Source organism: Alexandromys fortis, unplaced genomic scaffold, assembly GCF_014885135.2.
Source record: "Alexandromys fortis isolate MF-2015 unplaced genomic scaffold, M_Fortis_MF-2015_v1.1 scaffold_38, whole genome shotgun sequence".
In the NCBI taxonomy this organism is placed as follows: domain Eukaryota; kingdom Metazoa; phylum Chordata; class Mammalia; order Rodentia; family Cricetidae; genus Alexandromys; species Alexandromys fortis.
Genome location: NW_026067916.1, coordinates 12288549 through 12313272, shown reverse-complemented (window position 1 = coordinate 12313272; position 24724 = coordinate 12288549). Strand labels below are relative to the sequence as shown.

The following is a 24724-nucleotide window of genomic DNA, read 5'->3' as shown; positions in this document are numbered from 1 at the left end:
GGGGGGAGTGGGAGGGTGGGGGGACACGGAGAGGGGGTGGAGTGGGGATGGGAGTGGGGGTGGGAGGGAGGGGGGCGGACACAAATGACACCAGGCTGTTTTTCCCTGCTCTAGGATTGGTCAGTTTAGTTGGTCAGGAGCAGAGATGGCTCTAACTTTGTGGCCAAACTGTTTCTTTAACTCGTCCTTTTTAGCTTTTTGGCCCTAATCTTAGGACCAGGGCACATTTCTTTCAGTGGCCCTGGTTCTGGGGACAAAGTCTGTTCCTTTGACTCTAGTTTCAGAGTCAGGGCACAGTGTCTTTAGTCCTGGGTTCAGAGACAGCGTGCTCAAGGGATTGGTTGGTTTGCTGCTCCGGTTGTCCCTTCTGCCCCACGTGACTGATTGATAGAATCTGCCAGTGAAGCCATCTGCTCTGGGCTCCTCTCTGTCAGAGGCGCCCATTGTTTACTTCAGTTTAGTCATTGTTTACTACAGATTTTATTTGTTTAGTTAGATTTTATTTCCTGAGTCAGTTTTGATAGTTGAATGCTTGAAAATTTTTCAACATTCTGTAGTTGGGGTACAGCTGTTGATAGCACTTCCTGTAGCTGGGGTATAACTGTTGATAGCACTTCCTGTAGTTGGGTATAACTGTTGATAGCACTTCCTGTAGTTGGGTATAACTGTTGATAGCACTTCCTGTAGTTGGGGTATAACTGTTGATAGCACTTCCTGTAGCTGGGTATAACTGTGGATAGCACTTCCTGTAGCTGGGGTATAACTGTTGGTAGCACTTCCTGTAGTTGGGAAATAACTGTTGATAGCACTTCCTGTAGTTGGGGTATAGCTGTTGATAGCACTTCCTGTAGCTGGGGTATAGCTGTTGATAGCACTTCCTGTAGTTGGGGTATAACTGTGGATAGCACTTCCTGTAGTTGGGGTAAAACTGTTGATAGCACTTCCTGTAGTTGGGGTACAGCTGTTGATAGCACTTCCTGTAGTTGGGGTATAACTGTTGATAGCACTTCCCGTAGCTGGGGTATAGCTGTTGATAGCACTTCCTGTAGTTGGGGTATAACTGTTAGTATTATCTATAATACTTCTTATTTCTGTAAAGTTGGCAGTAAGAAGTTCTGTTCCTCATTTTTAGTAATCCTAGTTTCTTGTTTGTGTTTTTCTTGGTCAGACTAGTTTATGTGTTGTTGATTTTGTCAACTGTGTCAAACAACCCATTTTTGGCTCTTTTTTTTTCTCTTTTTAAAGTTTCCCACAGCATATACATCACCATTTTGACCCCCATATATGTCAGTCTGTGGAATTGTGCAGCCATGGCCATCTGTCTCTAAAGCTGTTCTGTCACAGAAAGCTGGGTCTCAGCACCCATTAAATCCCCGACCCCCACTTCCTCCCTTCCCGAGCTCCTCTGACTACCATCCTGCTTTCTGTCTCGTGGTTGTGCTGACCCAGTACTCAGTGTGAGAGGAATAACAGATTAGTTGCAGTTTGGTGACAACTCATTTAGCATGATGTCTTCAAGCTTCATGCCATGTTACATCTGTATAGACACACATGAAGTGCTTACTGTTGTTGCAGACATCAGTCATGGCAGTTTTCTGCTGCCAAGACAAAATTCACGAGGAGAATAAAAAGAACATGTTTATTTTCCCTCATGGTGTCTGGGTTTTAGTCTGGAGGTTCTGCCGACCCCTGGTGGTGCCACAGGCTAGAAATCAGACCTTCATAACCGGCCTTTGAGAAATGTTGAGCTAAGCTAAACGTTTTCAGCTCTTCTGGTTAGGTGTTAAGAAGGATAATTGGTAATTATATAGCAGGAGTATATTTAATGCAGAAAGAATCCACTAAACAGTTTTCCAGGATGCCAGCTCTCTGCATTCCTAACAGTGAACAAGAGTCTCTGTTATTCACACTCGGTGCCATCACTGTCCTGGCCTGTGGTCCTTCTCACAGGTGTGCAATGGCTCCCACTTTGGTTTTCCCACAGGCATGCAATGGCACCCCACTTACGTCCTTCTTGTAGGTGTGCAATCACACTCCACTTTGGTCCTTCTCACAGGTGTGCAATCGCACCCCACTTTGGTCTCCTTGTAGGTGTGCAATGGCACCCCACTTTGGTTCTTCTTGCAGGTGTGCAATCGCACCCCACTTTGGTTCTTCTCGCAGGTGTGCAATGGCACCCTACTTTGGTCCTTCTCGCAGGCATGCTTTGCACCCCACTGCTCTTCTCGCGTTCCCTTGGTGTCTTAGGCTCCTTCCGTGTGCTCACACTCTCCTCCATTAAGATTTGTTCATGTTTTGACTTTTGGAGACTGGATCTTGCTGCACAGCCCTGGCTGGCCTTGACCTGGTGATCTCTTGCCTCTGCCTCTTGAGTACTGGAATCACAGGCAGGTACCCCCCACACTAGCTCTGTCAACGTTTGTGGCCCATTTCCTTATTGTTGACTTTTAGTACTTTGTATGTTTCAGATGATGGTTCATTTTCCAGTGTGTCGTGTAATGCTCTATCCCAGGGTGTGACTGTCCTTTCCTTTATTCAAATGTCTTCTTTTTAAACGTGGACATAGCTATATTCTCTCCTGATTTTGAACCTTACTTCCATGTGAAGGCTTCGTGGTGTTTAGGACAGGCCCACTGAGCAGTGTAAGTGAGCTACATTGTTATGATTGCGTAGAGTCCAGAGATCTTCAAATAATGAAAATTCATGGGCCAAATTCTCTCCTATGCAATGGGTGTATTGACTATGTGTTCAGTATATCAAATAATGACATATATGATGACTAGAATATATGAAATTGATGCTTGTTTGGGGATCAAAATAGTTCAAACATATTTTCTTAATTTAAGATTTTTAGTTTTTCTGTTTATTTTTAAAATACAGTGATTCTTGGCCGAAGTATCTTCATCATAGCAATAATTAAGTAGGTAAATCTGACCAAATCTTGATATTATTTTTAAGGAAGCAACCTGTCTCAACTGTTGGGATATTTTTAATTTGTCACCAATGATTTAGTAAAACCAGTTTTTATTCTTGTAAGCTTGAGTGCATTAAAGGCAAAGTGTTTCTGTTCCCCGTTTTTGCCTTGTTCTGGTGTGTATAGAATTACACATACTTCTGGCCAGAGGTTTGGTTTGCTGATTTTAAGATGGAAGATAAATATTGGCAGAACTTTTGAGCCACTTGGCTGCCTGGCCCAGCAGCGTCTCACAGAAAGGAAAGCCCGAGGAACATGAACTGTGAGGTGGGATCTTAAGACCTTGTAAAGGCAGACAGTGGAGCACTTGTTTGGGGTTCAGGCAAGCAGACTCACATGTCGGAGCAGAAGAATAGCTCAGAGGGAAGTGTTGGTGAATGAAATAAGGAACCACACAGTGCTAACTGTCTTCCCCAGTGACTGGGCGTCAGGCCAGTGCTGACAGGCTTCGGCCTAGGGGGCTTCAACTCAAAATCCTTAGACAACCTTCAGTCTAGAAGAAAGATTTTTAAAACATAACTATCCAAATGCTGAAGTGATAAGCATGCTCTCTCAAATATTATACCTCAGAATTGCCATGTTTTCACTAGCTCCAGTCTACAGTCACTGTCCAGGAAGCACGTGGTGCTGAGGACTGACTGTGCTTCCTTGAAGCTCTGACTGGATGAGCAAACCTGCGCTTCCAGAAACACTTCAGTGAAGGCTCTGCACAACACCAGCCTCCAGCTCTCTTAGCTCGGGGACAGTCACGACTAATTCCTTAATCATAATGTGTTCCAGAGCCTATTTCCAAATACATCCCAGGGGATGTTGAGTATAAAAGTCAACCAATAAAATCCCCAACTAGCCTCCAAAAACTTGAGGCAGGGAACAGTTTGGAGCCTTTTCTGACTCCTACTCAATCCTCTGTGACTAGAGCTAACCCTCCTGCCCTCAGTGAGGTAACACCTGGCTTCTCTAACACCAGATCCTTCCTGCTCTCTCTGGAGGCTCGTGGAAAATGATGAATAAACCCATTGTGTCTCTTGGACGGCACTGTAAAGCAAACCCTGTCTTTAATGACCCCAGTGTGTAAAGGGGGGAGGGAATTGAATTTCCCATATCTGAACCACAGGTAAATTCAGTGCGCTGTCCGGATCCCACAGTCCACACAGATACCCCGAGTCAGCACTGCTGGCTCTTCCTCTGCTTTTCCATGTCCTGATTTCCTGTGCATATTAACGCAGATTCAAATGTCTCTCTCGCCAGCTCCTCTCAGGTGTTCCTGGGGCAGGGGTGGGAGTGGGGGTGGAGGGAGCGGGAGGCAGGGGCAGGGTAGGGCAGGGCAGGGGCTGGTTCTGGAAATTCTGTCTGCAGGTGGCTAATGGCAAGGACTATGTTTCCCTGCGCAGTAGAAAAGGTTTTCATGGCTCTGCCCCCTCCCAGCTGTATGGCTTTGTTCAGGTTCTCTGACTCCCTGAGCTGTGGGTTTCTCCTCTTTGTAAGGTCAGTAACATTATGGTCCCCGGGGGATCCTGTGAGTTCCATGTAGAATATGAGAAGTGTTCAGCACAGTGCTCAGAATCCGGAGACACTTTAGACAGTACTCGGTGCTATGTATAATAGAATGCCTTTCATGCATGGGCATTTGTGCAAGAAATGAGGCGACCAGTTCCTAAACTTTGTACCCAGTGTCCTGATAGAGAAATGAAAATACATTGTGTGTGGGAGGAACCCCAGGACACGGTACTTCATGCAGGGCCATGCATGCTCCGTTTTGTGGTTTGCCAGAACCTTACTTTAGAGCATACAGGAATCCAAAATACTTAAAGCTTGAGTTGTCTTAAGCATTAATAACAGCAGAGGTCAGAGGGGTGGTGGTGGCGCACGCCATTAATCCCAGCACTCGGTAGTTGGTAGTCAGAGGCAGGTGGATCTCTGTGAGTTCAAGGGCGGCCTGGTCTACAAGAGCTAGTTCTGGGGCAGTTTGTTTTGAAAAAACAAAAAAAGCAACAAACAAACAAACAAACAACAACAAAAAAACCCAGCAGAGATTGACAGGAGGAGGGAGAGACATTTCATTGTTACTGTTCATATTTGATCATTTTTCGGATTGTATAAGGAGTTACAGAAAGACATGTAAAAATGAAACTTTTTTTTTAACTTTTATTTCAAAAAGCCATTAAAAACATATGTAAGACACTATGAAATTCTAATGACATATTAAGACCCAAGTCCCTCATATCACCAGTGTGGAATAGTTTGGTTCTTTGAGACTGTTTCTGGCTATGTAGCCCAGGTTGGCATCATGATCCTCTTGCCTCAGCTTGAGTGTTGGGGTTGCAGGCCTGCACCACCTGTCCTGGGCCATGGTGGGATCCTGCGATTAGAGTCTACCCACAGGAGGGCGGAGCAGCAGGATGCAGATTTCCCCCATATTACTAAGATCACACAACGTCATAACAGTTAGGAAGTAGTCAAAGGGAGCCTCTGTAGCTGGATAACCTGTCTAAGCAGTCACAGCCGATGAAAATGTAAACATGGTTTCTGACGCCAGCCCAGCCCGGTGCCGCTAGCCCCAGCTAGCCCACGATGGTGATTCTCACGCGGTGCTTCTTGGCTGTGTGCTCTCGGTGGAGTTTTTCCCATTCGTCGTCTTCCATGTCCTGGTCAAAGGCTTCCGGGTACGCCGGCAGCTTGTCTTTGGGGCATTCCTCGTAGTAACTCCGAACGTATTTCCCCACAGACCAGCCTTTGTACTCTTCGGGCGTCTTGCACTCCAGACCGCTGTAATGGACGTTGTAGTGGTGCTTGAGCCAGTAGTACAGGTAGTGGATACTGTAGTCGCATCTCCAAGGGTTGTCTCTGAGCCACAGGAGTTTCAGAAAATACAGATCTTCCAGCACCCCATAGTCGAAGTTCTGTAGGCTGTTGTTTGATAAGTCAAGCTCTTCTAGATGTGTGAGCCCTAAAAAGGCAGCTAGAAGCAGAGAATGTTAGCCAGTGAGCACACGCCGCGCCGTGCGTGCCTTCCGTGCCGTACGTGCTTTACGGGCCGTAAGGGCAAACACAGATTTGCTAAGAGGCTCAGGGTTCCCTGCCACAGCTTTCTCTCCAGGACCCGTGCATCTAAGTGTTTTCTCCTGTCTGTGAACTGTCTGGAACTCCTGAAACCTGGACAGAACCAGCAAGGGAGGAAGCGCTCTTTATCTCAAGGCTAGAGTGAGGACGGGAACTAACCTCGCTGTGGCCTTGCTTCTAGCTGCACACTACCTGGTTGTGGAGAAGCCTGTGCGCATCGTTTGCATAGACGCCGAGCTACCAGGTAAACTATGTGATTAAAAACAACGACTTTCTGACTTTGCAGTCTGTGTGCTTGGGATTTGTATCACATGCTGGTGTCATATGTACTCAGCAAGGGAAGTGCCTTCTTCCTCACTAGTTCTGTGCAGAGGATTTCTGCCTTGGGAGGTTTTTCCTTAGTGTGTCTCTCTATTGAACACGTGAAGAAATGCAATAATATAAAACACACCGTTATTCAGACAAAGCCTTTCCTGGATTGCGTAGATCGATGTGTGATATTGTATTTGAAAACGTCACTTTTAAGCTAGTCTTTAAATGGGGCATTGGGGAAGGCTTGTAGGAGGTGTTGGCACCATGTGACTTCTGCCCAGTACTCTGCATGTCCCAATAAAAACGCATTTTTTCTGGGGTACATTTTTTGTTCTTACTGAGTGCTGCAGAAAGGGGGGTGCTGGATAAATAAGGAAAGTGTATCAAATTTAAGGCCGTTGTGCAGGAAAACACAGGAACATATGACAGCTTCCTAGGTGATGGATGAGCTGTACAACGCCTAGAAAATAATCTTCCCCCGTTTAGTGCACTTGTGGTGAGAGCCTATTCTTGAATAGCACCAAGCCAAGTAATTTCTACCAACGTTTTTAAAACATCTGGTCGAGTTTGGCAAGTGGTGGGAACTATCAGAATTCATATGTATTTGATTAGCTGGATGCTGAGTAATTAGAAGAAAATAACACAGAACAAAATAACACAACTCACAAGAACAAAGAAATGAGCACATAAAGATGGAGCCTATGTTCCAGACCCAACAGGTCATTGCTGACGTCAAAGACCTTGTTTCTGCCCTGGACATTTTCACAGTACTCCCTCAACATGCCTGTCCTAGAATATAGAATCCTTACTCTGAGTTAGAACTAAGCTTTGTGCCAGTGCCGTTAACTGTGTTCAAATCACCTTTTCTCAGACACAGCCCCAAACAAGCTACTTTCTGGTTTTGGACACAGCAGGGGTTGAGGAGTGGGGGCGAGGAGACAGATCAGGCCTGTGTGTTTTGAGCATCATCTGGTAAAATTCTAACATCAGGCTGTCACAAACTCCCTTCTTTTGGGACAAGTCAGGGCTCCAGCTTCAAAGCATTTGCAGACAAATATTCCGACATTCTATTTCAAAAGAACTACAGGTGGTATTAAAGCGTATGTATCTAGGGCCCCTGGGAGAGCGGGTTTTGTTTCTTGAAGGAAGTGATATCCCTGGTAAGGAGTTTTCTTTCCTTTTCCCACTCCGCCCTGCGTTCGACTAGACTGTCCCCTCTTCTACCGTCTGGTGTCCCCATGTCTTCTACACATGTGCTCACAGGACGCTGTTGGGCAGCGCTTCCTCCCAAGGGTCCCGAAACGCAGCCGGTCTTTTACTTTAAAGCTGGTGTAGTTCATTTGGTCTTATTCAAGTTCTAAGGTCCATTTTCTTTTGTTCTAAAGGACTTAACAACCGAAGTCCTTGGCACTCAGTTCAATACAAAAGTGTTAATGAAAATGCGTCCCTTGTGTTGAGTAAACAAACTGAGGAAGGGAAGGAGTGGTCTTCATGGTGCTGTTGTGACTGCGCCACTGTTTGGGCACAGCTGCCTTCACGCTCAGCCGAGGCTGTCTAATAACTGGCGTTTAGGGTTAACAAAAGCTCTAAGAGTCATCTGCGGTCATTGTGTTCATGTGTGCATTTGTGTCTCTGTGTTGCTGGGAATGGAAGCCGGGGTCTTGAACTTGTTCAGCAAGTGCTCCACCACTAAGCTACACCCTGACAACTGTCTACTAGTGCACTGAACACAGTGTTGGAAAGGAATTAGTCTCCTGCTCAGGAACCCTTGGCACAGTGGACTTGTTCTATGGACCTGCAGTTCTCACAGGGCACAAGATGGTCTCCACCCCCGAGTTCCTCAACCTGTGGCCTGACTTTACAGAGACTGGACACAGTGGCTGATACGAACATGATCACAATGACTGTAAGAAAGGAATGTCTTTTTTATTTGCTGTGAAGATAAAATTGCTCTTAATCTTGCAATTCAGAGTGCAGTATGTGTGCAGGCAAGTGTAGCAAATTGTTGTTCCTTTAAAAATTTGTTATAATTTTGTGATATTTAAATGATATTAATTCTGAAATATGCTTTCATGGAGCCAGGGTGTCTTCGGTTTTCACTTTGATTGTGTTAGAATTGGGTGTCCTGCTAGTGCCTGTGGTATTACTGAGAGAAGCGGAGGGGCTGAGCCGATGCCTCGCCCAGCAGAAGGCCCTGAGTGGGTCCTCAGAACCCCTGTCAAAGACTGGGCAGGCTAATGTGGATCTAGAATCCAGTGTTAGGGAGGTGGGGACAAAAGGATCCCTGGGGCTCCCAGGCCAGACAATGTAGCTGATTGGTGAGCTCAATTCAGCAACTAAAACATGCTGTCGAACTCTGTACACACATGCATACCTACGCATGAACAAGCACACACATGCATACCCACATATGAGCAAGTACACACATACATACCCACGTATGAGCAAGTACACACATACATACCCACGGATGAACTAGCACACACATGCACACCCATGCACGAACAAGTGCACACATGCATACCTATGCATGAACAAGTACACACATGCATACCCACACGTGGACAAGTACACACATACACACCCACACGTGGACAAGTACACACATACACACCCACACGTGGACAAGTACACACATGCACACCCACACGTGGACAAGTACACACATGCACACCCACACGTGGACAAGTACACACATGCACACCCACACGTGGACAAGTACACACACATGCGTACCTACACGTGGACAAGTACATACATGCACACCCACACGTGGATAAGTACACACATGCGTACCCACACGTGGACAAGTACACACATGCACACCCACACGTGGACAAGTACACACATGCACACCCACACGTGGACAAGAACACACATGTGTACCCACACATGAACAAGTACACACATGCATACCCACACATGAACAAATACACTCATGAACAAGTGCACACAGACACAAAAGTAATTGGTCTAGTTCATTTTTTACATAGGAGAAACAATTGTATTCATAGGAGCACCTGAGAAGCCAGGTGTGATAGTGTGCACCTGTGTAGGAAGTGTACACCTGTGTAGGAGCACCCAATGAGCCAGGTGTGATAGTGTGCACCTGTGCAGGAAGTGTGCACCTGTAATAGAAACACCTGAGGAGCCAGGTGTGATAGTGTGCACCTGTAGTAGGAGGATCTGAAGAGCCAGATGTGATAGTGTGCACCTGTGTAGGAAGTGTGCAGCACCTGTAGTAGGAGCACCTGAGGAGCCAGGGCAGGAGAACAAGAAATTAAGGTCAGTCTGGGCTGCACTGTGAGAATCCTTCACCCCCACTGTGTGTACATATCTATTCTACAATGCTTTTGTTACTGGGATTGATGGAGTAAATATTGTTAGCACTATGTAGTCAGTGACATGCATCTGTCAGATTCTATGTTTGCAGATTCAACCAACCACAGATTAAAAATAGCTGAAAAATTCTATCTGTTCTGAATATGCCGTGCACTCACTAGACTTTGAGATTATTCCTTACACAATATAGCTTATCTAGCTCTTCTGCTGTTCTCAGTGTTGTCCGTAAGTGAATAATTAAAGTATAAGTGGGAGTGTCCATGCCATTTTACAGAGGGGGGTTGGTGTCTAAGAAGAGTCTTGGAACAATGACCCTAGACACCCAGGGATGACTGATTGTAGTACACGCTTTGTAAAGCAATATTTTGGCACATACTTCTGAGTGCCGAACAAGTCCCATTTGAAGTATCATGGTTAATTAAAGCTCATATTTTCTGAACTCAGTTTTTTTTGTTTGTTTACCCTAAATGGTGTTTACTATAGCTGTTGCCACAGAAGAAAACTCAGAGCGCAGCTGCCGGCCACTTGAAGGCAGCCACGCACTGGGACTTACCAGGATCTATGAATTCAATGCTATTGCTGCTCAGGTTTAACTTCTTTAGTTCGTGAACATCTTCAAACTCCTTGGGTCGCAGCTGGCTGATTTTGTTGTATGACATGTCAAGTTTGACGATGTCTGGAGGGATGTTGCTCGGAACCTTCTTCAACTCTGGAAAGATGAAGAGTGTGTAGGTTACAGTTTTCTGACTCCTATTTCATATTAAACTTGTGAAGCTGAACCCCAGCTTGGCGGGGTGGGGGGGGCGGGCGGGGGAGGAGACACCAGAAGGCGAGGGAGGGGTCCCAGAAACTCTCTGGCTGTGGAGGTAGAAAAGGAAGAAGAGGAAGTCCTCACAGGTCACAGCTAAGGCTGCTGAGTCATTTGAGGAACAAAAAGACTCCATCTTGGTGGCCCAGAGTGCCCGTCAGGAAACACTCGAAAGGCTGGGCCTGGTAGTGTGTGTGGGAGGCGGGGGCAGGAAAATTGCTGCAGATTTGAGACCCGCGTAGGACACATAGTGAGTGTCAGGCCAGCAGAGAGCTACAGAGTAAGACCAAGTAGAAAGTGAGAAGAGAGTCTCCTGGCCAGTTTTTGTCACCTCTACAAACTAGAGTCACTTGGGAGGCGGGCCTTACATGGGTAATGCTTCCACAAGGTTGGTCTACCAGCGTGTCTGTGGAACATTCTCTTGATTAATGATTGATGTAGAAGGGGCTCAACAAACTGGGTGGTGCCTCTCCGCACAGGCAGTCCTGGGTGGCTGAAAAAGCCAACTGAGCAAGCCAGGGAAAGCAAGCCAGTGAGCAGCATTCCTCCGCGGTCTCTGCTTCAGAGGCTCCCTTAATAGTGGACTGCCATCTGGAGGGTAAGCTACACGAGCGCTCTCCTTGCCTTCGGTCGGGGCTAGGGGAGCCGTCAGTGAGGCTGCGGTTCCCTCCTCGTTCTTTCTGTCCTAAGGAGCCATCACTGTCTCCACTGGCAGTTGCTGCCTTCCTGTTAGAGTTTCACGCTATCCGTCATTTCAACTGTCCTCTGCCAGCAAGTGATCTCAGCTCCACTCTCGTAAACACCACACTCTTGACCTTCCTGATCTTTCCAGCCGTGGCCACAGTCCCTATCACTCAGGGGAGACATCCCAAGGCTCCCAGGGGATGCCAAAGACTGTGTCACCAAACCCCACGCACACACGCTTGTGGCCACGTTTACTGTGTGAAGTAGGAACAACGAGGGATCGGCCACAATATCACAGAGGACAATGGAGCAATTACAAGTTTGTGTTAATAAATTGCTAAAGCCTTACAAGTGGTTTATTTCTAGAATTTTCTACTTAATATTTTCAGTTCCTGGCTGAGCATATGTAAACTGAAATCTAAAAAAGAAAAACTAATACAGAGAAAGGAGACACTGTACCTTACGTCTGCTTTCCTTAGAAGCTGAAATTCATGCTTGCTTTGCCAACCCGACTCCCTTCTTGCCCACATAACTCCCAAGTCCTTGTGATGGAGCTCTCTCCAGCACCCCCAAAGCTTCCTGCTCCGGCAGTACCAGAAAAGAAGCTCAGGAAGAGCCAGCAGCCGCCAGGAGGAGCAATAGGAGACCAGAGCTCTCCTTAACTCTACATTTGTGTTTCTATATTTAATTCATGCCTGTCAAAAACGGTTAATCACACCTACATTATATTATCGGGGAGCCTTGCCCTTCCTCCTGGCCTTTAGCAAGACTGAAGAGGCCTGGGTTAGTTTTCATCAGGGCAGCTGTAGCCTATGGAGCGAAAGCGACTGGCTCTCACGGAGGAGAACCAGAAGCAGCCGGCCAGACTGACCGATTTCTGCAGAGTAGGGTGGCCCAAGGGCTTTTTGAGAAAACAGAAATTCTTAGAACCAGAAACTGTAAAACACATGTATGAGAGGCAGTGTTGTTCACTTATCCACACTGCCCTTTTGGGTACAGAATAGTTGAATTGTGAAGACTTCCAATGAGCTATTAATTAAACCTACGATTTTCTAGCCCCAGGAATATTTACAGTCACGGTGACTTGGACCTAGTTTTGGCTTTCCTCTCAGTGGCCCAGATCGCATGGCTTTTGTGTGCATGTGTGTTTGTGTGTGTTCATAATCTCTGGGTGTACACACTCATGCCTGTGAAGGTCAGAAGTCACGCTCAGTTGTTCTTCCTTAGGAGGTGTCCACAGTTTCTGTTTGGAGACAGGGTCTCTCACTAGGACCTGGGGTCACTGCTTAGCCTGGGCTGCGGGACAGTGAGCCCCTGGGGTCTGCCGTTTCTGATTCCCTAAAGCTAGGATTCTGGGCATGTACAGCCATACCCAGTGTTTTTATGGCTGTGAGGATTGAACTCAGGACCCCATGCTTCTGTGCCCGGCACTTCTGACTGATCTATGTTTCCGTCTGGGATGGTAGTGGACGCCCATTCTAGATTCTACAGTGCACCCCATTGAGTCTGACTTCCTGGAATTCTTTCCCCTTTTTGCTGGACTCTCACTCTCTATCTGTGTTCCTGATCTGGGTACTATTAATAAAATTAATTAAATGAGAAGATCTGGAAATGGGGAAACAGAGAAGTTAGGTCATTCGCCCATAGTTACAGGGTCAAATTTCAACCTATGTCACTGTTGCCCCATTGTCTATCGGTGCTAGCCTCCTGTCTCATGTATATTGTCCACCTGTAACACACACATGTGGGGGAGGGAGGAAGAGCAACAGTGTCCTCTAGGGCCGTGCTGGGTCCTTGTCACCAGAGCCAGGACTTCCTCAGTTCTAGGAAGCCTCTTGACCAGACCATATGAGGATACATGACGGAGGGACCCGTAAGACAAGCTGAAGCGGGTTAGCCACAGATCAGAGGGCAAAAGATGGCGATAAAAACACCTTGAAGCCCGGCGTAAGCAATGGGTTTGTGGGTATTAGAAAAAGAATATGAATTATAGGATCAGCTTGGGATTGTCAGCAAACTCCTGGATAAAAATAGCATCCCCAAGCAGCAGGAAATGCAAGTTTTCTACCATGACCTAGAAACAAACAGGGAAATCTCATTGGCAGTGGTGATGAGGAAAAGCAACTCCTTCTTTTGCCTTGAACACGAATGAGATTTACAAATTTGATGCAAAATGTGTGCTTTTGATAGAGAACAGACGAATACACACTTCCTCATGCCAAAGCAAACTTCACCAATGTCCTCATTTCTAGACTGGGTACCACATGGCACCCGTGTTTCATATTTACCACTGATCAGAACGTTCTGGAGTCAGGGGAGGAGGTTTAAGATAGGGTCTGGCTTTGAACTTGCAATGTGACTTGAGCCGGGAAGGCTTTGAACAACTGACTCTCCTACTCCTCTGAGTGTGGCTGGGACCACGTCCTTGGTAAGACACCTCGCTGGATCTTGTATTTACAGTCCGCTCTTATGGGCTCTTTCAACCGAGCCTCACCATAAAGAGGAAACTGAGAAATTTCCTCCACATTGTTTTTCCCATGTAGTAGACTTTTGGTTGTCAGCAACCTCAGAACTAATTTGAAGAGTTGGTAGTCGTTAAAGAGACATACATGAGCTTGTTTATTAGGAATTAAGTTTCTTCATTATTATTGAAATCAGGGGACAATATTGTGGCCCTAACATCAGAAGCACCTGGAGGCCATTTACCTCTATAACCTTCCCAGCCCTCAAAGTAAAGTTGGCAAATTATTTTGGTAAATGCAGAGCTAGAAGTAGTTTAGAGCGCGCAGTTGGTGTTCTTGGCAAATCCAGTCACGCCAATATGGCACAGTGTGCCTTCCAACTAATCCCACACACATTTCCTTTGGAGGGCTGGGTTTGTTGGCAGAGTTCCTGTCACTCAGTGAATAAAGCTATTTTTTCCTGTCAGATGTTTAGGGCAGAAAATAGGGATCTTTGAGGTCTATGTGGTTGAACTGGCTCGAGTTAGTACCCTACGTGGATTATCTGCATCACTGCTGTGCTGTTGGGAAGGCTGAATTTCCTCCCAGGGAGGAGCTACACCCAGGCTCCCTGCTTTCATTTACCCTGTGGTTTTCTTGTGTAGCTCAGGAGGAGGCTTTAGCATCGGGAGGCATGAGTGAATTCTTGGTCTAGTGAATGCATCCCATCTCGAAGGAAGAGATGGCATTGCATGGTGGTTATGGCTTGAATGGTGGATCCCTACTGCCCACGTGACCTTCTGAGGATAGCTTCTCTATACCCAGCTTTGTCGTTTACGACGTGACATTGATCATGTCCATTATGGCCACACTGCTTTAGGGCCGTGAGGACTAAGTGACCATGTCTTTCACCACAGGCAGTGAGGGAGTGGCTCTCGTTCACTAATGTCACCGCTAGCTCCCTGCTCGATGGCACGCTCTAAGTCTCATCAAGGGCACGGATGCACTCCAGCAGGGGCCTAAAGATGAACATTACTGAGCTTTGTTACTTTAGTATTAGAGATTTGTTAATCATTTATCGAACAAAGCAATGAAAGCAGACGAGATTAGGGCTGTCATACTTGAACTCTAGCCACGGTTCCCACCGCTGTGCACTTCTGTTGTGAGAGTTGCTTAGGTTACTGCTTTACACAGCAGAGAAAGGCAGCTCAGACATTCTCACCCATTGCCCAGTGCTGGGCTTTAAAGAAAGAGTGTGATAGGTTTATCCTATAGGAATGAACTTATAAGACAAAAATGAAAACTAAACAAGGAATGGGATTGTTAGGTTTGTGTAAGTCACAGTGAAAGGCTTTTGTACTTAATTATGAAAAGATGTAATTAGTCTGTGCTTTATAGTCTAGCGTTAGAGGCTCTGCCCGGAGTTGGAGAGGAACTGCTGTGCTGCGCTAGACCGTAGCGTAAGTACGTCTCAAGTAGCCAGCGGAGAGGATGTCGATGTTTGCAGCACAAGCGATACCTGTCTAAGTAATGGACGGTAACATTCTGATTGGGTGCAAGCATCATAGTCACGAATTAAAATATCACACTGTCTCTCACAGACACAAAGAATTACTACTGCATAAAAATTAAACACTTCAAAATGAAAATATGGGCTCTGAATTTTACATAGTCACAACTGTTAGAGGGGCGTGGGTTGTCTCTTAATGTTCTGATCAGTGTTATATGAGCTAAATTTATGTGTAATGAAACTTGATATTGGTTCACTGCAGTTTTGGAGCAAAGAAGATTAATTTGTGGGGTATTTTTGGAAGATTATATTTAGGCAACAATAAGTTGGAAAAGGAAAGCAATAAAATATGTTTTATAGCTGATGCTTGCCAAGAGAAAAAGAGAGATGTTTCATGGGGAAAAAGACCCAATAAGAACTTTGCTCATTGTTGGGGGGATATCATACAGCCGAGATTAAGGACTGTAAACAACTCACTTCTGTTCACTCTGCGTAGCCTGGGAGGAAGTAAGATGCCTGGCTCTCTCAGGGCTCATGAAAACCTTGGGACTAAAGCGGCTGAAGCACAGAAGCCTCTGCAGCCGCTCTGCAGGTTACACCTCGGTGCTTCCTCATGGCCTGTGCTGCGCTGAGAACAATCAGTTCTCATGGCTGGTCTTGTTGTTTGCTTTATGGAAATATTTATTTACTTATTTCTTACTGTGTGTGTATGACACATGTGGATGGGTACCCATGGGTGCCAGAGGCATTGAACTCCCCTGGAGTCAGAATTATGGGTACTCGTGAGCACCTGGTATAGGTGCTGGGACTTGGATTGATTTTGAGACAGGGTGTCATGAAATCCAGGCTGGTCTACAGCCTCCCAGGTAACTGAGAATGACCTTGGATTTGTTTTCCTTTGCTTATGCTTTGCTTTGTGAATTTTTTAGGGGTGTGTGTTTTGAAGCCGTGTCTCACGGAGCCCGGGCTATCCTCGAATTCACTGGGTAGTCAAGGAGGATTTTGAACTTTGTACCACCCTCTCGTCTTTACTTCTCAAGGGCCGGGATTACAGGCGTGTGCCACTCCGCCCAGTTAGTGGCTCTGGGGGTCGAACCCAGGGTTTGGCACGAGCTAGCCAGGCGCCTTACCACCTTCACTCCCTGGTTATCAGCTGCCTTGACTAGGACTTCACAGAGTTGATTGTTGTTGGACAGTGCTGCCTGACCTCTCTGGGCACCACGGGATGTAGGGAGGGGGCGGGATTAGATAACAGCCTGCAGAAACCAGAGAGGGAGAGGCCCACGCATGCACGCACGCACCTTTCCGCCTGCAGTCCAGGGTTTGTATGGGAAACACGTAATGGTGGCATAGGGTGGAGTCGGCCTCGGGCCTGATGACAGGGGGTCTCCCTGATACTTGGGGTTTGGGGTCCGGCTGCTCACTCTCCTGTTCGATGCACAACTCATCAGGCTTCAGCTGCAGCAACTTTTTATTCTTCAGTGCTGGTGGGCTTTCACACTTGGCGTAGTTGCCCAGATTCCGGTTCCGCGGGACCTGCAGCATCGCAACGAGCGTGTCTAGCTCGCAGGTGCACTGCCAAGGGTTGTCATAGAGACGCAGGTAGCTCAGGAGCGGGGTGTAAATGAACACCTCCTCTGTCAGCACCTTGAGCTGGTTGTGCTGCAGCAAGAGGGTGGTGAGCTTATTCAAGCCAAAGAACGCCTCGCTCTCAATTTTGGAGATCTCATTCTGTTGCAAGTCCAGGCTCTTCAGCCTCTTAAACTTGGAGAACGCGTTGTTTTTCAACACACGGATTTTGTTTCTCGCTAACAGCATGTGCAGCAAGTCTTGAGGCCAGTCGGGTAACACGTAAACTAACTTTCTTTCTTGGCAGTCTAGGTATTTCTCATGGAGATACGTGTATATATCACAGGGAAGGCCTGGTGCGTAGCGTTTGACTGGGCTGCCTCTCCTGCCGCCACCTGCCCGGCTGTCGCTGCGGCTGGGATTGACCTGGCTTCTCAAAGTGCCAGGGCCGGTCCTGCGGGGCTCAGCAGCTCTGCAGAAGCAGAGAAGAATCACGATGGCCACTGTGTGCGTGCGCATTCTGACGGCTAGCTGCCCCCAGGCACCAGGCAGGTGGAAAGAGAGAGTCTTCCTTTGAAATCAAAGTTTGGGTAGCTTCGACAAGCTCAGGTCAGGAAGAGTAGGTTTCTGCTGGGCTGTGCAGCGTTCCTGCACAGAAAGGAGGAAAAGGAAGGAGGGAAGGAAAACAAACAGTTAAGTGTCATCCTGAGCAATGTATGACAGAAACAGCAGCTTATTTCATTTTGTCTGAACCTTCTAGTTTAGTGGACGAACAGTGTTGTAGAACCCGCTTCCCCCTTCGCTTGCCTGCCTTGGTTCATAAACATATGCTTGGCCCTAGATCTGAATCAAGGCCCTTGTTCTGCCCGGTTGTCTCCCACCTCAGTTCGGAGTCTTTAAAATGGGGCTTATGATGAAAGGGGCTCAGTGCCTGGACGGTGGAAAGCTCTCGACTGTGTGGACTCTGCCTGGCAACACGCAAACCTGTGTTCCTCATCGCGTGGGTTGAAGAAATGAAAGGAATCCCTTCTGCCGGCCATGTTCAGTCTGGCTGTGCTCTCTCTCCTATCAACAGTGACCTTTCACCCCAGCCCTACCTAGGAGCAGTCATGTGCTCGTGATCATCCAACCACCCATGTTGAATGTAGACCAGGAAATGTCCAGAGTCAGTGGCACCGTCATCGACCCATACAGGTCTGGTCTCAGGCGCGCCATCTGAGAAGGTGACATGACGGCTTCTGTGCTGCTCCTGTCCCAAGTATGTCCTTCTGTCTGTCCTGTTTACTTTTCTTCTCCGAGTTCATCAGCCTCTGTGTCAGCAAACATTTTGTTTTGTACACTGGTCTGTCCAGTTTCCGTAACGAGAAATCAGATCCCCAGGGCCATTTTCTCCACCTTACTGCAGCTGTGTTTCCCTGACAGTTTATTTTTTAAATATGGTAGCTATTCTATCCTAAAGATTTACCACACACAAACTAATGTTATTTCTGGGTCTCTACTGGTGATTCCTAAGATCTGCATTTTCTTTCCCTTTGAGACAGGGTCACTACGGAGCCCAGAATGAGCCTGAACCTTTGGTCCTCCTCTCTGTTCCAGGGTGCTGGGGCTTGCGGGCCTGCGCTACCCTGCTTGCTTACGGTGATGTACTGAATGTGCCAGGCTGGCTCTTCTCCAGCTGAGCTACGTCCTAGCCCAGACCTGCACGCTTCAGGAACTGTTGGACCTTTCGTAAAGATATTCTGGGATGATTCTTGTTTGTATCTGTCACTCAGGACAGAAATATCAAGAGTCTGTTTATAAGGAGTAACATGTCTGTTATTAGCGACAGTTGTGCGTCATCCGGGTGTCGGTCATTCTGGACTGAGCGCCAGGCCGTCCTTACCTGCAGTTTCCCCGTTTCATGGGGCCCTGCCCACCTAGAATGCCTTCCCACTGCTTTGGGTCATCATTCATGTGTCTCCCCTAAGTGCCGTTTAGCTGTCCGAGTAACTGTTTCATCTTCCCCGAGCCACGCGATGTCAGTGTTACAAGGGCTATTAAGGCACATGACTTTTCTCAACCTCCACTTTTCTGTAATTTAATGTAATTTCCATGTCAATGTAACTTTAAAAGTCACAACAAATAGTTTATTTCAATCATTATGCATTATGGGGAGGAAGCATGCTAGTATTTGCAACATGCTTTGAAATGCATCAAAAAATAAGGCAGAATGCAGTTGAGAGATGGGTGAGTGAGCATGCAATAAAACCAATATAAAATGCAGATTATATTCCGCGTGGCAGAGATGCAGGTGCTCAAGGTGTAGTCCTGTTAATTTCTGTATACATGTAAAAATAGATATAATATCTTAAAACTGAAGCTTAAAGATGGGTCTGGGAGACGGCTTAGTCAGTATGTCAATGGATACACACATCCGTGTACCACACAGAAGCACACATTCACACGCATGGATACACACATCTGTGTACCACACAAAAGCACACAATCACACACGGATACACACATCTGTGTACCACACAGAAGCACACAAATACATGCATGGATACACACATTCATGTACCACACAGAAGCACACATTCACATGCATGTATACATATATCCATGTACCACACAGAAGCACACATTCACATACATGGATACACACATCCGTGTACCACACAGAAGCACACAAATACATGCATGGATACACACATCCATGTACCACACAAAGCACACATTCACATGCATGTATACACACATCTGTATACCACACAGAAGCACACAAATACATGCATGGATACACACATCTGTGTACCACACAAAGCATACATTCACAAAAATTAAAAACCATGTACCAAGAAGTCACAAAATTAAAACCCAAACTAACAAAACAATCAAATTTATTTCCCTCAAGTACTTTCAAGCTAAAAGCCCCAAGTATATAGTATTTTTTAAAATCAAAATAGTGGGTTTTTTCTTTCTATCTTCTTCCTATACCCCACAAATCAGCAGATATAATAAGCACGCGTATATATGAGTTTTTAAAGAAGCCGTTGGCCCAAGCAGAGAAGCCCACACCTGAGCCCACATTTCTTGCCCAGGTTTCTATTTACCTTCTAAGGAAAGTGCTGCGTTGAATGTAGGGTAAAAGACCACATGCTTGCAGTGTGTTGCTTAGTGATGTCTGCTTGTTTGATTTAGGCCACTGTAAAAACCTGCAAGAGCTGAACCTCTCAGACTGCCAGTCCCTCACAGTGAGTAAGACAGTTTTCTACTGTTGTTTATGTAGGTCTGCACTTCTCACACGGGAGAGCCAGTGGGCAGAGCACATACTTTGTGTGCATTTGGGGCTGAGTGTGGAAAAAACTATATTAAACATTGGCAAAAGCATTTCCCCCCTCCGCACAATGCTGCCATTAATCTTGTGGATATGTGCTCAACGTCGGGGCCTCCGGCGAATGGAGACTCTTTCGTGGTTACATAAACATGAGCTGTGTTTATATTTCATGCACATGCATATGAGACAAAGTTTATAGGCTGATTCTGGTGGCTTTATGGCTATTAGTAACTATACCAAAGAAGACAGAAATGAGCACATAACCCCAGATTCTTCCTTCCTGGCCCTGACCCCTTGTCTTTCTCTCTACCCCAAATCTGTTTTCCGTACTGTGAGCACACAATACCCTTTCTACAGGCAGGTCTGACCAACCCACTACATCTTCCATCGTCCATACACCCCTGGAGAAAAAAATCAAACCATGTTAGCATTAGTGCCCCTTGGAGACTCTGCAGCTACAGCCCCCCTTTGCAGCCTCCCTTTGCAGCCTCCCTTTGCAGCCTCCCTTTGCAGGCTCACCCTGTTCCTCTGCTGTGTGCACAGCGAGTTCCAGTGGTTTTGCTCATGCACTATTGTCTCTTGTTGCTTTTCTGAGACAGGGTCTCACCATGTAGGCCAGGCTGTCCTCAAGCTCAGAGAGTCCACCAGCCTTTGCCTCTTAGGTGCTGGGGTTGAAGGTGTGTGCCACCCCACCTGGTTTTGTTTCCTGCCTTGCCCTTGCCCTCACCCTCCAGCGGGGTTTGTGGTTCAGTAAGACTCAGTATCTCTGTCATTTCCTCTAAGCCTTGATGGGCCTACTGGTCTAGTGGGACAAGGGTGTAATCTTGGCTACTCAGGAGGCCAGATGGAATGTTTGCAAGTTCAAAGGCTGCCTGAACTGTGTGAGTGCTTCAGGGTGAGTCTGGGTAGCTTGCTGAGGGCCTGTTTCAAAACCAACAGCGGACTGGGGGTAAAGGCTGGTGATGAGAAGTACCTGGGGGCAAGACTTAGCTTGAAAACACAAGGTTTCACCAACATTTAATATCTAATGCCATTATAGGGTAATGCATTGTGGGCCACGCACATGGAACCTGACATCCGTCCTGTGCTGCTAGGTCTATGTGCCGTAATTGACACTATAGGAACCAAGGTCAATCTAGTGAGAGAGGATGAACAGGGAGGGCATAGGGTTGTGTCTCACCGACCCCAAGGAGCAGAATGAAAGTTTAAAGAAGGCAGAGAGGGAATGGGCTCAAATGTTAATGTACATGGGCTAGAAGACATCTGGGAAGGAGTGGCCCAGCTAGGCAGGTAATAAATGCACTGAGCATGGCGGTCCAGACTTGAGAATTAGGACCACTGATTTCTGCTGAAGCCATCCCAGTGGGATGTCGGGGCGCAGATACAATTGTAGGGAGCTGTGAAATGGACCAGACACAAGAAAGTCAACATGAGTTATAGACTATGGTTTCTAGAAAGAGGGGCAAGGCAAGGCAAACAGGTATGTAGGAGCCGATGGAGACAGTCTACCCAAGCAAGGGAACAAGGTCCTGGGGACACAGAGGGCAGAAGGACAGTCTGACTGTGCAGTGACCCTCAGCTCACACCAGTACCAGCCAGAGGCCAAGGCCCTTGGCAAAGGAGGCAAGATGCCTTAAATTGGCCCCTCAGCGTCCCTCCAACACTGCACACAGCAACATGCCTTGTTGTCATGGTTACTCCTCCTCAAATGCCATGTTTTGACATTAGGTCACTTGAAGTCCTTACAATGGCATTTCATGGACCCTTGGACGGATTTTTCTGTCTGACTGAATGAGGGCTTTTCCCTTCCCACTCCCCACAGCTGCAGCCTGGCTACTTTTGTTCCTCCTCTGAAGCACACTTCATCTACACTGGGTTTTCCATACACTTTAGAAAAAGTAACTTTTAAAAAATGGTGTTGTAGAAATAAAAACAAATTGATGTTACCATTTACTCAAAGTGAACATTTTAATAATCCATGGTAGACGCATAAAGTTATGGAACCGTAGCCCCGATATTTTAGAACATTTTCTTATCCTTCAGAGAAGTCACACCCATGAAATCACCTCCTGTTTTGGCCCGACTCCTTAGCACCTTGCAATTCTACTTCTTTCTGACAGGATGAATTTCCGTCTCTCCCAGATTAGCACTGTGGCCTGAGTCCCTCAGCGTTTATACTTTCTACTCTTATATTCATGTTTACGTTGTAGCTCCTTTTTAGAACAAGGAACACTTTGAAAACCCCCAAAGGTGGAAGATATTTTGTGAGTAAATAAAGTATAAACATGAAAGCGCTGAGAGCCTTGGAACACTTCAACTCCTTTCTCCTCACACACAGCGAGAGCCTGTGGCTTAGATGTCTGGTTCCCACCCACCAGGCCACCGCTCTCGGCTTGGTCAGTCAACCCTCTTCTCGGAGGCTCATGCCTCAACACAACAAACTGCTAATTTATGTTCAGGAGCATCCCCAAGAAAGCAAGGAACAGATAGACGGGCCATAGAACCCAGGAGAGAACAAAAGTCTCTCTGATTGGGCTCTTCTCTCCCAGCCAAGTGCAAAGGGCTCCTTCATCAGGAGAGATGCAAGTCTCTGCTAGTATGTTCTTCAGACATATGACGAGCATTAAAAAGTTGTTGTTGTGAAATGGATTCATTCTTTCTATGGATTTTTAAAGCTATCCCATTAGGTGTTAGAAGGAATTTTAATGTGAGTTAATTTTCAGTTCTTGCCTTGGGGAGTATTAGTTCTGCCTGTGAATACAAACTTGCATTCCTTGAATTTGGCCATCTGCGTGGAGTCTGTGAACATCAAAGTCTTGTCCAAGTTTGGGATCTATAAAGGGCTAGTAATTTTATCCAGCCCCATTTTACTGTTGTTTCCCCCTTCGAGAAACAGGCTGGGAGACAGGCTTACATTTAAAGATGGGGTAACACTCATTCAAAGAGCTTGGCTATATGCAGTCTTGTCTTGTAAAATATACCACACTGAAGAATTCGAGTCTTATGTGTCATAGGCAAATTCATGAGCCATTGAGCATGCTCAAATGGTGTTGCATTTTTTGTTCAAACATTTCAGTGTTGAGCCTTGCCTTCTCTTAAGGACTGAGGCTGAAAGTGGTCTGAACTTGTTGGGGTGAAGGCAGAGAAGGGGCTGTTGGCCCACTGCACACAAAGCACCCACTATCCTCCTCTTGGCCCCAATCTCCTGTGGCCTTCCTAGAGTGGCTGAGCCAGCTCTGTCACTGGCCTTGCCACCTCCCTTCTATCCCCAGCACAGTGACCGGCACACCGAACATTTTCAGAGACAAGCTGTGCACCTGCTAAAGTATGGCGCTGTATGTGGGGATGGCCGTCTTTGCTTTCCGAGGGAAGCTTGTACTGTACCTGCTGCATTTGTCTACACCCCTCAGGACCCTACACTTGGTGCTCAAATGACCGGAAAGATTCCTGATCGCTTGAGCGCAGTGCTGAGACCGTGGTGCTTTCCAAAGGCCCCGCTTGCCCACATGAAGTGCTGACCAGAGGATTCCCTGTGAAGACCCCCTGGGTCCTGTTTAAGATAGGATTGGCTTCCCAGGGAGTCTTGTCATGATAAATATACATACATCCTGGAAACAGTGAAGAACAGAATGCTAAACTGACCCTGATGTCTGAGTGGTGTCTCAGCTGTCCTGCCCATCCGGATTCTCCGAACCACATTTGGAAGCTGGTGATAATGCACCTCCTCGAGACAGTAGAGGGCTGGCTATCCCTTTCTGGACGGGGTGTCCTGTATGTGCTCCATGCATGGGTATTTAAACCTAGCTGATACCTGCTGGTGTTCTAGGGAGATTCACTGAATAGATAAAACCCTATTGTTAACTCTCTTTCTGTTCCCGTCTTCTCTCTTGTCTTTTGATTTTACAGAGTCAGTCTGTAGCTCAAGCTGGGCCGAAACTCATTATGTAGCCCAGGTTATCATTGAACTTGAGGTTAAATGATTCCTGCCTCTGTCTTCCCAGTGCTGGGGTCATAGGCATGCACCATTATGTTACTGTATTTTCTATATTTTTTTATATGCAGGGTAGCTCATTGCCATCAACGCTTGACACTCACCTGGCCTTTTTCAGCTTCAGTTCAAGACCATTGTTTGACACCATTGCCTCTCGGTCTCATGTTAGCCATACGCCTCACTCACTTCAACTTCTCTCTCCAACTCCCATCCCAACACCGGATCTTGAGCCCTCAAAACCCCTTGTGTATTGTCTGTAGTTTATAGCTCAGTCAGGGTGTCTTTTGCTGTGAAGAGACACCATGACCACAGCAACTCTTATAAAAGGAAACATTTATTGGGTTGGCTTAGAGTTTCAGAGGTTCAGTCCGTTGTCATCACGGTGGGGCATGGCCACAGCAGGCAGACCTGGTGCTGGAGAAGGAGCTGAGAGTTCTACCTCTTGATCCTCAGCCAACAGGAAGTGAACTGTGCTAATGGGTGTAGCTTAAGCATAGGAGATTTCAAAGCCTGTCCTCACAGTGACACACTTCCTCCAACAAGGCCACACCTACTCCAATAAAGCCACACCTCCTAATAGTGCTCCTCCCTATGGGGGGGTCATTTTCTTTCAAAACACCACATTTTGCTTTTCAAATATAGATACTGAGTCCATCTCAGAGTTATTTAGGTTTAAAATGTGTCATTCTCAGAACCGTGTGATTTAGTCACACGGAC

At 46.7% G+C, this 24724-nt stretch overlaps 2 protein-coding genes across 6 annotated transcripts in view; one reads left to right on the top strand and one right to left on the bottom strand.

The window, feature by feature from the left end:
• The window catches only part of Fbxl13 (F-box and leucine rich repeat protein 13), a 159401-nt gene that overhangs the window by 60617 nt on the left and 74060 nt on the right, over positions 1–24724 (top strand). Inside the window, exon 10 of the mRNA XM_050139741.1 lies at positions 19881–19933. Coding sequence (XP_049995698.1) covers positions 19881–19933 — 53 coding nt within the window. The remainder of the gene's footprint in view (positions 1–19880; positions 19934–24724) is intronic.
• Positions 1–24724, bottom strand: part of Lrrc17 (leucine rich repeat containing 17) — a 51281-nt gene that overhangs the window by 15870 nt on the left and 10687 nt on the right. For 2 of the 5 annotated variants that reach the window (XM_050139732.1, XM_050139733.1), the window contains exons 2-4: positions 16433–17348; positions 10242–10397; positions 5196–5933 (exon numbers count right to left, since the gene is read on the bottom strand). In XM_050139732.1, the coding sequence (XP_049995689.1) occupies positions 5536–5933; positions 10242–10397; positions 16433–17219 (1341 nt within the window). In that variant the 5' untranslated portion in view covers positions 17220–17348 and the 3' untranslated portion in view covers positions 5196–5535. The other 3 variants (XM_050139734.1, XM_050139735.1, XM_050139736.1) reach the window with 3 other exon arrangements.